This window comes from Tyto alba, unplaced genomic scaffold (assembly GCF_018691265.1).
Source record: "Tyto alba isolate M040663 unplaced genomic scaffold, T.alba_DEE_v4.0 Super-Scaffold_1000006, whole genome shotgun sequence".
In the NCBI taxonomy this organism is placed as follows: Eukaryota; Metazoa; Chordata; class Aves; order Strigiformes; family Tytonidae; genus Tyto; species Tyto alba.
The window spans coordinates 28,846,935-28,859,814 of NW_024881272.1; the positions used below are offsets into that span (position 1 = coordinate 28,846,935).

Here is a 12,880-nt window from a genome sequence, read left to right on the forward strand (position 1 = left end):
CTGTCTGAAACATTCAGCAGGGAAGTTCCAACATAAGTAGTGCTTTGCAATACAGTACAAGTATCAAGAAAAATGTAGCATTAAAATAGTGTTGCAACTGCTTATCCTCTCAGATCATGGTACCTGTTTCCACAGTAGGGTTAGAAGCAGCATGACCCTGCAGAGACTCTAATTCCAGATGCTGCACTGCCTCATGAGCGGTCTTCTGCTCATCATCTGCAGCAGACTTAGCTTTATTTTCTGGTAGGACACTGACTGAATCTCCTGAATTCTCTAGCTCCGCTTCTGTGGCTTGAGATAATTGAGAAGAACTCTTTCCTGTTGCAACAGGAGGTGGCATTTCTTCCTCATTGATTTTTTTGCCTTCCTTCACTGCAGCCAGCATGGTCTCCAGTGTCTGTCAGAGATGGAACAGCAAAGTCAACTGGCATTTTCATCAAACATATTAGTAGCATAAAATCATTAACATACAAATTCATTCTCTTATACGTGATGGGATCTATTACACACACCACTACAGACTGCTGCCCTTTAGCTCCCTATTTTTCTGCAAGGCCAACTTTGGCACTAGTGAAAGGTATCCAATTATCAGAGTAACACAACGCAAAGGACTTGTTACCCAAACTACATAATTGCAAGTACTTCAACACCTAGAATTATTGGATAGCTGATATGGTCCACTCAGCTTTGTCACAGAAAGTCACCAAGCAAGTCATTTATACCAACAGTACACAGATTTTATGTCTAAAACAAAGTAAAATACCCTACTCTGAAATGTCACTGCCTACGTGGATTTAGGGAAAGAAGGATCTGCATACCTATTTTATGTGATGAGAAAAACCATTAAGTACTAACAAAGGAAATGGAGCTTCAGCTGGTGAACTATGGCAAGAAGCTCTCACCATCTGTAACATGGGTTAACTGCTGCTCATTTTTTAAAAACCCTTCCTCCACCACAAATATTACTTTCTTTAGCAATTTTAGGGTTTTTTAAATTCAAAGTTGAGACAAAAGACCACCATGCACTTTAAGCCAAAACAGAAGTTTTACTTCTTTCATCTTCCACAGAAACTGAAATGGAAGCACAGAAAAACAACCACCACCAAATCTCATCACTACCAGAATCATTGCTATTTTTGGTCAGCCATGGCACTGAGTTATCAAGCAACAGAGGTAGAGATACTTTGGACTGACTGCATATGAGATTGGGGTTCAGACCAGTACAGCAACCCACACACAGCTCTCTCTTCTCCATGTGTGGGATGACAGACTGCCTGGAAATGGAATTAAGCACTGAGATTAAAGTTCACAGTTCCGAGAACTAAGTACAAGAGATAACTGTACACCATTTGTTGGCATATCATTTTGCTAATTAAGGAACTGTGAGCTGTTAAGTGAGATCTAGTCTATTATCCTTAGTTACACTGCTTAGACACAGGGAAACTTCCTACCTTGACAAATAAAGGAAATGGCAAACAGTACACTAAACTTTGTTATTGGATGAAATTAGCTGGTTTGTCTGCCCTTCCTGCTCTCTGAAAGGTCAGGTGGTTTCATGTACACTCCTTTCCGAGCTAGGAGGCAGTGAACACATACAGACATCTCCATTCTTGTGCATTTCCTCCCCTGGGTTTGGCCTCAGTTGTTCCCTTTGTACCCTACGATACCTGGTAGGTACTGAGACATGACTTTCTTCCCTCAGCGGACAGTGCTGATCTATAAAGCTTTGCTCAACAAGGCAGAGCTGGCTGCTGTCTGAGGTGATGCAGGAGACCAGATGAAAGCAAATGGAAATAAAGGCACTCTGTACAGCAGTAATCACCGAGCACTACCAACTAACTACAAGCACGCCACCTGGCTGAAAAGATGCAAAGCTGACGAAACCACTCCTTGCTGCAATTTTTAATTGCCTTCATGAAAAATCCTCTTCTATTCCTTTTCAAGCACAGCCAACACACTCAGGGAGAGGTATCGCCTTCCTTTGTCTCACAGAACTCAGTGGAAGGTTAGTACCTAAGGGAAGGCATTAGTGATGAACTGGAAGGTATATGTGCTAGGAAAGCTCCAAAACTTTGCTTTAAGGTAACGCTGAACAATCATCACAGGTCAAATTCAGACCCAGATGAGTGGATTTAACATCAGCATTTACAACAAACCCTGCCTCCAGCTACCACTAGCCACACTGAACAGAAACAAAGCTGATGCACAAAAGGGATTTGAAGTCACACTTTATCTGTGTATTTTGCTACATCAGATTGGTAGTAAGTAACAAGAAGTGTTTTTAAAGTAACTCAAGGCGGCATGTTAAAATTTCTCTCCCCTTTCAACAAATTCACACATCTGGAAAGACTTTGAACTACACCTTAGAGAATTGTCTTTGCCTCCCCCTCATTCGCATACTTGATGAATCCAACTTACCTTAAGGCCTCTTCCGTATCGGCGTATTTTGGCACTCTCACCTGACTCCTTTGCGTTAGAAATTGCTGCCCTGTAGTTAGCAATTCTCTTCTCTATTGTCTGTTGCAGCTCACTGGTAACAGCAGGAAGTGAGGTGGTCTCAGAAAAGATAATAAAACAAATCAAGAAAACTTATTTCATCCAACTACACAAGTTTTCCCACAGCACTGAAAAACAAATACTCCTCTTCTACACACATGCCTGTTAATCAAGAGCGCAAGGACGAAACTGTCTGTAAAACAGAGGAGTGCTTGTACTACGCTAACGGTCCCTGGATCCACCTCTGGGCTTTCTCTCAAAGGCGTAATAGAGAAAAATGGGTGGAGACATTTAGAAAACTCACAGTCACAGGGTAATTGGAGCCATGTGGTTAGGAAGTAGGTGAAGAAAACAGTGAAGCCTCTCAAACGCCACAAAACAGAGAGTGTGAATAAGTATTTTGGCACAAATCTTGACTTCTTATTTTTAAAACATGCTAGTTTACTCCCTTCCAGGCTTGTTCAGCTTGGTTTTACTACAAGAGATCTTTTTACTCCTCCTACAGCCTGGAATTAGTTCAGTGACAAAAGCAGCCTAAGCAAAGTTATGAGTAGCTGCTTACAAACACTCCGCAGCTACAGAAGCCTTTCAGATGGCTACTGATGTAATTATTGCCATTATCTCTATAGAAACACTCTCAGAACCATTTATTAATGGGACCAACGCACAAGGGCCCTGGAAACTGTAGCACACAACAGAAACATGGCAGTAACTGAATAAAGGATTTAACCGCATGAGGATTGACAAATTAAGCAGAGAAAGTCAATGCTACTGAGAAAAATTCCACAAAGATGTCAAAGATGCTGAGTTATAACAAATTCACAATTTCGGCGCATTGCTCAATACTCTGAGGGGGAAGATATGAACTCTGGAAGCCTGAACTGCTGTCTGCATGCTCCTATGTATAATAAGGGACAAGGCATGCTTGATTCCAACTGTCTACCTCCTCAATTCTATGCTAACATTAAAAGTCATTCTCTGAACAAAGCAAAAAAATTCATCTACATCACTACTGCATTGGTTTCCACAGAGAAAACAGCAATAGTGTAGTTTTTCCTTCCTTGGAAGACAGGAAGACCTCTCTAGATCCTTGTCTGTGACCCCCATGTAAGCTGCATGACAACAGAGATTCAGCAAAACTGTCAGGAACACGAAGCTCTTTCCTACCTGTGGTTGCAGTTCAGGTTGCTCATTCTCTGGTTCAGCTGTGGATGGCTCCATTGCTATTGTTTCATCCTCACAGCTTTCTGTCTCATCTTCCACCCCCAGAACTTCTTGCAATTCTGCCTAAAGTAAAAGTAAAAGCCAACAAAAGGTTTTTCCTCAAAAGACAAAATAAAATCAAGTCTCAAGCTCCAAAACCTTTGGATGGACCCTGAACCAATCAGAGAGTCTAAAACATCTTATATTCTGGTTATTTTTATTTTAAAATTAAACCGGTTCCACTTGTATTCACAACAAGAGACCAGATACCACCCAAGAGTCACGCTGCAGCTCCAGGATCACCACACAAGTTTGTGGTTAGAGATATGAAGCTGGAGAAGTTCAGAGAAGTACTTCTACAAAGATCATTCAAACTCACATTTGAAATTTCAAAAAAAGCATCTACTAACAATGGCAGTTAAAAACACTGCTTAACACTCCTTCCCTAAACCCTGTCAGCTAGATCACCCACTGAAATGACAAAGAATTTCTTGGGAAATGTTCTCTCAGGATAAGCACTATTCGAAGTAGTAGCAAAATGGTGACAGACATCACCTTAAGGAGAATGTCCCTGGCTGTATTTCACCAGACATGGAATGAAATTCCTGCTGTTCCTCCCACTTATCTAAGACCCTCACACATATAAATGTTAGTTAAGAAACTCTCTTACTCTGGTGTGCAGGGGGTTACATCCTGCGAAGTCTTGTATCTAATGGAATACTTTTGCAATATTTTAGCTTCTCACCACAAAGTTAACAAATATTTTTGCTAAATGCAGTTCCATTTAAAAAAAAAACAACAAAGACATACTAAAACTTTTTGCTAACGTTATGCTTACCAACAGGTCTGTATCTTTCTCCAAGTCTTCATCGTCTGCTTCTTCCTCCTCATCTTCATTCAGGTCCTTCATACACTCTGCAGCCATCTTTTCAATATGATCCATGGGCAGAGGAGCTGTAAATAGAAACCAAAAGGAGCCATAAACCCTGAGTAACAGTTATGCAGTCACTGGATATCAATTCTAAAGGAGTTGCTACCTGCTGAAATAGAGCAGTGACTTCTCTTGCTTCCTCTTCATCAGACAGTGTCACAAGTAAATGATAGTATATTCATGGATAAAGGGCAAAGACTGGGGAACTGAACATCCAGGGAAAAAGCAATACTAGTGTTTCGGAGTGACAAGGCAGGTAATAAGACAAGGAAAATTACTTGAAATGCAATAACCTAGCTCAGAAATTACATCTCAGGAAGAAATAATGTCTGTTTACTAATACAGGGAGCCTGAATGGCAAAACCATAAGCACTGGGATAGACAAGCAGGTATGGTGGGACACAACAGTGCTCAGAAAGCACAGACACAAAACAGCAAAATACTGCAGTACGTTTGCACAGTAATGGCATTTAAGACTGTGTAAGAAAGACAAGTAAGACTGGATTAAACAACTGCTTCAGGGAAAAATTACTAGAGGTCACCTCAAGCTCCTAGGCTGATTTAAGATATAGGTAAGTACTTCTGTGACACTGTTTACAAAAATAGTAGTAACAGAAACTTTGTCATTATGGAAGAGTTAAATTTTCCAAGGAAAAACACGAGAATACTACTGTTCTCAGATGTTAAAACTGTATTGCTCGGTTAAGATAAAAATCAATGATGGTACAAGAGAAAATGAATATAAACTGTTGATGAATAAATCTGATTGTAACTTCCTATCCATGAAAGGGAATTACTGGAGCAGCCTCTGTCCCCAGTAGGAATTAAGCTGATGCTAGATATTTATGAAAGGTATTTATGACATGATTGTTCACAATAACAAGGTCTGGACTCAGCATCCTTGTCAGGTCTTTCTGTTCAGCATTCTTTATCTCATGTCAGTTTACCCTAACAAAATGTGATTCACCCCTGCAGTAGCCCCTGATGGACAGAATAAAATTCTGACTCCACATGGAACAGAAGTGGTCCACATCCATCCAACCCTAAGTGCCAACAAACTATTTCTTTTTCCCAGTTCTATTCCCTTTCCTTCTCTCCCTCATGTTGAACTAATTTGAGTTAAAAGTACTCTAGTTTCCAAAGATCTGAATGTATGAACATAACCAAATTAGCCCAACAGTTAAATGCATGAGATGCAAACACTTGTGTTAAAACATCCCAGCACATCTGCCAGTAAAACTTTTGTTCACATTTTCTTTCAAAGCCAAAAATATGTTGTTGTGTGTATTACAACAGCACGTACATCCGTAAATCAGAACAAAGTTCAAGGCGTTTACCATAAGTAATGCTGAGCTGAAAGAGTTCCCAATCAAACTACAACTAACTAAATTACTGGGGTTTTGTATAGTCTACATTACACTTGAGGCTCCAACAGTTGATCCAGTTTCTCAGTCTACAGTCTTAAGCACAAGAATGTCTGTCTCTCTCCATCTCATGTTAAACTAGGTACATATTTATCCTTTGAATCTGATGATGCACATTAACATCAATTTTAGAGACATACTGAACAACACAAGCTTTAAGCCAAACTGTGAACATGACAAGCACGGAGGCACAGCAAACTATCCATATGTTTGAAGACAGCAAGAAAAGAAGACAAGAAAATCTTTCTACCTTGAGAAACTATTTGTTTTATACATCAAACACCACTGCAAAGTCACACTTGGCATACAAAAATAGTATGCTCCATATCAAGGCACCATACTTTTCCTGAGCCCAAAAGCAGGAGCAGAACACTGGCACAAAAAAACTGCTAAGCAAATCAGAAAAAGTGCTGTTTCTTCTGCCTCTCTAACTACACTTCTATATTTTCTACATTGTTGTTTCATGCCCATGAGATCTTCCCTTTTTCAAATCTTTCTTGACTACTTTGTCTTGCAATTTCTCTTCAAGCTTCTGGTCTTCACCCTGAAAACTCTATTTGACTCCTTGCTGAGTTCTTATCTATACTTCATGCTGTGCCAAGCACATCTTCCTTGACTCTCAACTTCCTCCATGCACTCTCAAAGGTGAAGCTATTTGCACACAAATCCCAACTGTCCACATAAATACCTCTGATACTTCCCTATGCAGACATATGACTGTGACTCATCAGTGTCAGTAAATGTTGCATAAAATATGCATCTTCAGGACGATGTGTTAAAGTCAAATTAAATGGATCTAAATGGGATCTCATCCACCCCTGCATTTCCAAATCAGCTGAAAATTAACCAAAGTAAAAAGCCATTTCTCTTCAAGTAGTCTAATTTACCGTATCAGTGCTTCAGTACCTATATCAAACAATGTTGCTCGTATATTTGACCCTTAGCAATACTCTTCAGCTAGGACAACAGGCCATATCCAAAGGCAAGTGGCTGTAGTTCAAGGGTCTGAGCATTCCTTACAGGATGCCCCACTAGAGGCAAAAAAGCCAACCAAGCCTCCTCGGATGGTTGGTTCAGCTCCAGCCAGTCTGGCAAGTTGACGTTACAATTTCAAACACCCAAGTGGCTAACCAACTGCATTTATCAGTCACAGATAGCAGAGATCTTGTACTTATGATGTTGCAACAGTACAGCTGCCTGCATCTGCAAGCTAGAGGGAGAGATCACTTCCTGACAACCCCCCATCAGAGCTCTACACTTTAAATCCAGGAGTGATTTATTGCACCTTGTCCTCAGTCAAGAACTGAGCACTAGTATGTGTTGTACTGGTTCCCTTTTTTCTGTCCTTCTCTAGACAGCACCTGTTTCTTCCCTGTCCTTAGTGTACCCTCCCCCTTCCCAGGCACCAGCCTGCATCCTGTCCTCACCCTGCACCATGTTGCCATCACTACACTGTACCAGGTCTCCTGAGTCACCAGTGCCAGCTGTCCAGTAGTTCATCTTCCCTGTAATTCTAATCTATATACTCCAAATTCTACTAGAAAAACAGAACAGCCGTAAATTATTTTGGAGAATAATTTAATGAACCATAACACATACCTTTAGAAGGCATATAAATGTTAATTTTGCGCTGCCTGAAGTTTCATTTCCCTCTTACGATTAAAGAGACTGAAAAAACACATTAAGTGATATGATCAGGGAGAAAAGTCAGCACTTGAAAAGCTGACAGTTCAAGAGCTCCTGGCACACAGATTCATCCTCAGAACACTATCCTGCGTGTTTTAACTATGACTAACCTACATCCAATGGCAGTTCTGCTATTGTGCTTATCAGCGCAATTATGTTTATTAGCTGCAAGGGTTTATTACGAGCTTGAAATCTGGAGTGGAAATGATTTATAAATCAGTTTTAGATATAAACACCTCCTCTGTCTCTCATCAATTATAGTGTTTAGACAGTCATCTTCTCTAAATATTTTAACATTCCTCATTTCTCTGCTGTTCTCTGTAAAGTCCTTTCAAATGTTTACCTTCTCCTTGTCTCATCTCAACCATTTGCTGTCACCCCTCCCTTACAGCTACAGCAGCACTGAAACAGGCAGGTAGCAAACCAGATCAAGGAACTGATACAGTTGAAAGCCTAGCACAACAACCAAAGTTTATTTTTACAGATCAGTTTCCTGAAGCAGATCACCCTGCAGCTCCATAACTATGTGTACCAGCTAAGAGGCAGAGCACGCTCACAAGACACTGCCCCTCTCAGCAGCAGCCTTGATTTACAGCAGATTAACAACAATCCTGTAAAACACTGCATAGCTGCATGCAAACACTATCAGACAAAATTAACAGATGATTAAAATATTAAGAATAGTAACGATCCATTCTAAGAGACACTCTAACTTCCTGCGTAACACAAGCTACAGGATTCTCCCTATAATTCCATCAGTTCCAAGAGTTCCCTTTTAAAAGGGTATTCAATTTTGATTACAGACTCCAAGTAGCTAAAAATATAATGCTCAGCCTTTAAACAAAAACGGAAGAACAACCAAACGACAAAGAACCCACCCTCTACAGGAAACACAATTTCTATCTTTAATTCATCTAGCATCTACTATACCTTTTTATGATTTCGTATGCTAAACAAGCATGTATCAATTTAATCATTAAGTTGGCTAGCCATCATGTATCTTTTTCCTATGTCCACAAGAGCAGAGACAAAAAAACCTTCTACCCTTTTTGGGGAACAACTTAAACCTTTCAAAGGAAAGAGTAGTTGCAATTTCAGCTTCTATCAGTGATGAAGAAACATTTCAGATAAATCAGTGATTTGTAAATAGCTATCTTTAATAAATTATTCAGGTTGTCAATAAATTAAATCCAGACACTTTTAACTTACTTTTCCCTTTTGGTTTTGATTTCCCTTCTTTCACCTTTCCTCCTGTGATAGCAGCAAGCTCTGCTTCCAGGTCCCCATCATCCCCACCTTCCTCCGCACCCAGCAGCATCTCTTCAGGATTAAAATCTACAAACAGCCCCAGCTGGAGCCAAGGAAAAATTAAAAAAAAAAAAAAAAAAAAAAAATACTACAGTTAGAACAGAGATGACGCTCAAAAACAACACACTGCATGGATTATCTAAGCATTTTCATGCATTCTGGATTCTGTTATTTTTTTTTTAAGTCTACTATCATATCACTTCTATTACTAAACCAATGCATATCAGGCACCCATAACTGATGTAAGGTACATAAATCTTAAACCACAAATGCTCCCTCTAAAATTCTACGCAATCAATGATTTCTTAAAATCAAGCCCACCCAATAGTCTGACACAGCAAGGCAAAATAAATGATGTCTGTTATACTGAAGCAGATATCATCAGGGAAGTTCAGGGCAGTTCCTGTAACAGCTAAGCTCAAAAATATTCATGTTCACACAACACAGGTCTGACATGCGTATATGGCAGAGATTTCACCCTTATCTCTCAGAAGAAGCTATATTTAAATATACGGAACTGTTCTGTACCTCTCATTACCTCAGTTTATAAATCATAAACACATGGGAAGCATATGCACACACACAGAGAAACATAGCCATTACAAAGCCAGCAATGCCGACACTGCACTGGAGAAAACAACCAACTGTCTGGAACAGATCATCAGCTAAGTGACAGCATCTCCAGTAATATTATTAATAACAATAACCAGAATTTGACAAAGCAGTGGGGGTTATCACTCAATTGATGTAAAACATGCCAAAGGACATAAGTATAAGAGAAATCTCTAAGGTCGTCTTCTATGTATTCTTCTAAGATGTCATTTTATCACAATTCTTACATTGCTGGTTAAAATACTGACCCAGAAACAACAACATTTTTTTTCTAAGTATGCTAAGCTCTAAACATAAATTGAGTTAGATTCACCCTGTGAGGTAGGCAGAGTAGCTTTCCGCAGACTTTCAAAGACCTTGTTGATATATTGGTCTTCACATGGCCAAGTAGGCAGCAGTTCAGCTTCTCTCAAGCAAAGGAATAAAAATCAGTTGTCATTATTACAAGGGTCAACAATCTCCTTCTGCCTCTGAGGATGTGAAGTGTTGGAGAAGCTGAACCTGCCTGTCAGTTTATAAACTGATGTGAATAAGTAATAACATCCTTTTTTTTTTTAACCTTGTAGAAATCAAGATGCTGGTAGGTACTGACGAGTTATTTTGTGTCCCTCTTTGAACCCTTTTACAATCCCAATGGAGAACGTGAAACATAGCTAAGAAACACTGATTCCAAGGACCAGGAACAGTATTCAAAATCAGCAGCTATTAGTTTACTAGCCCTGATCCTACCCTTGACATTCTATAAGGCACCGGGCAGATCAGTTAGCCACCCTCTGCCTTACCCATTTCCCTTCCATAAAAAAAAATACATTTGCAGTCTTGGATAGAATAGAAAGAAGGTCAAGACAAGATTTAATGGAAGTATTTATAACGGTGATGTAAAGAATCATGTTCTACGATATATATATATATATATATATACACACACCTTTTATCAATGTGCAAAATGCATCAGGAGCACATGTGATCTGTTCATTACTACACTGCAAGTATAGAACGTGAAGCAAGTGTAATAATGAAGTCAAGAATAGAATTGAGCAGTTCTACCTCTACATATTCAATCTGTTCAGTAAGGTACATTTCCAATTAAATTAAGAGTATTAAAGAAATGTTTAATAAAACATAAAAAAAAGGTTATTAAAAACTTGCAGTTAATACACTACACAGCACAAAACCAGTTTCAAATGCATTAATTTGCAAGTGATCGAGCCATTTAGTGTATGTTTCAAGAAACAATCCTCCATGTTGTGAGACAGGCTAAATAACTAACTAGATTGAATTTGAAATTAGTAAAATATGTTAACTGGATCCTTTATTTACTTTTTTATCTTTTTAAAGTGTGATTTCTTTTTTTTGGAAGTGAAAAAAATATTGCCACCTTTTACCTTCTCCCTTGTTCAGACAAACTAAATTACTTACTACTTCTTCAACTAAGAAAGTCAAACTTTCATATGGAAGCAACGGCAACATTATGGATCTCCAAGCAAGCTATTCTCCTTCCAGTATGAGAATAGTAGTTCTTAAGAAATCACCAAAAGAGAGTATCTTTGCTATTTTCTCTATTCTAATATCCTATTTTGATCTATTTTCATGTTTCCCTATATTCTTATTAGTTATTCCTCCTCTGTATGTTACTCGCCTCTATTCTACCTTCAAAGGTTTCTTAAGTTCTATTCTGGGTCTAGCATATTCTTCACCTCTAACTTTACTCTGTTTTTCTTCCACTATTCTACCCAGAATTTTGCCTTGGCTGTATTTCTAATTTTGACACTGTTGCCTGACTTCCTACACCTGCCAACCATGACTAAATAATGTTTCTCTCCTCAAGGCTTCTGAAACTACATTCAAAGATAAAGAACATGAAAAACACCCCAATGTATGGATACATCCAAGCTCATTTTTAGCTACAGGAGAGGTACGTAGGCTTATCAGTCTATCTGTTGCAAAAAATTACTATACACAGGGAAATGAAAATTAACTGTCTCTGGTGTAGCACCTTACTGTTCTCTGATATGGGCCCCTGAATTTATTATTTGATATTCCAATCTTATTTCAGTTTTCTTAGAAGTGTAAGAAAAACCTCCACGTAGTTATTGAAGTTATTATTAAATCTCAATATATCCGGTATAGGAAACTACTATAAGCATAAGCCATCAAGTCTCATGTAAAGACTACAGCATTACAACATTGTGGCTTCCCTGGAAGACCTCCACTGCTGCATATCAGATATTTAAGCAAGGAGAAAGCAGGAAAACAGGCACCACACAAATTAAATTTTTACATGGTCCTGCAATATCTTATTAACACATGAGAGATTCGAGGTGGAAAACAGCAGCAAGAGGTCTGCACGAGACTACTCTCAAAGAGCAGTAGGAGGTTTTCCTACCTGCTTTGCAACCACATCTCCCTGGCCCTTTGCCTTCCTTACCTGCTTTGCAACTGCAGCTCCCTGGCCCTTTGCCTGAGGGCTTTTTTTAGGTCTTCTGCCAAGCATGCTGGTTCATGAATTTCAGAGGACTGCGTATCTAATGGACTGAGAGCACATGAAATTGAACATCAGTATCCTCGCCTGGCTCAACCCGCTGCGAACTGGGCGAACGCAGGCACCACAGAGCAGGCTCTGCGCAAACCCGCAGCTTTTACAGGCACCCCCAAACAGTGAGCAACGCCAGGAGGGAAGAGAGGGGGGGACACACCCGAGGTACCACGCTCCCCAAGGCCCAGGCCCAGGCCCGCCGGCACCGCCTGCCCCACAGCCGCCGGGCGCGGGGAGCCCAGCCCGGCCGCGCCCCGTTCCCCGCCTGAGGGGACTCACACCCGGCGCCCCTCCCGCAGCCCGGGACGGCCGGACAAGGCGCGGCCGCTCACCCCCGCAGACAGCCCCCCCCCCTCCTTCCCCGCCGGACCCAGCGCCCCGTGAGGGCGGGGCAGGCCCGGCCCGCCCCGTGCCCCCGCGGAGCCCTCCCCGCCCCGGCGCAGGGAGGAGCCATGGAAGGCGATAGGCTGAGCACCGTGTAAATAACCGGCCGCCTGCCACCGACGGCACCGCGACGGACCGGCCCAGCCCCGGCTCACCTCGGCCTCCCGCCGCCCGCGCCGAGGCGCCCGGTGAAGCTGCGCCCGCCCGTCCCGGAGACGCCACGGCCGCGACTCCGCGGGGGCAGCGCGCCTGCGCGGAGGGACGGCGGGGGCGGGATCTCGCCGCGGGGCGGGGCGGGAG

The 12,880-nt window shown here is 41.1% G+C and overlaps 1 protein-coding gene across 2 annotated transcripts in view; it reads right to left on the bottom strand.

Moving 5' to 3' along the window:
* CC2D1B (coiled-coil and C2 domain containing 1B) overlaps window positions 1-12,840 on the bottom strand; it is a 35,172-nt gene extending 22,332 nt beyond the window's left edge. The window contains exons 1-7 of one of the 2 annotated variants that reach the window (XM_042786382.1): window positions 12,736-12,840; window positions 12,089-12,193; window positions 8,950-9,091; window positions 4,538-4,653; window positions 3,664-3,783; window positions 2,419-2,556; window positions 124-397 (exon numbers count right to left, since the gene is read on the bottom strand). In XM_042786382.1, coding sequence (XP_042642316.1) covers window positions 124-397; window positions 2,419-2,556; window positions 3,664-3,783; window positions 4,538-4,653; window positions 8,950-9,091; window positions 12,089-12,154 — 856 coding nt within the window. In that variant the 5' untranslated portion in view covers window positions 12,155-12,193; window positions 12,736-12,840. Of the gene's footprint in view, window positions 1-123; window positions 398-2,418; window positions 2,557-3,663; window positions 3,784-4,537; window positions 4,654-8,949; window positions 9,092-12,088; window positions 12,194-12,356; window positions 12,510-12,735 lie in introns of those variants that run through there. The other variant, XM_042786381.1, reaches the window with a different exon arrangement.
* Window positions 12,841-12,880: the final 40 nt, after the last annotated feature.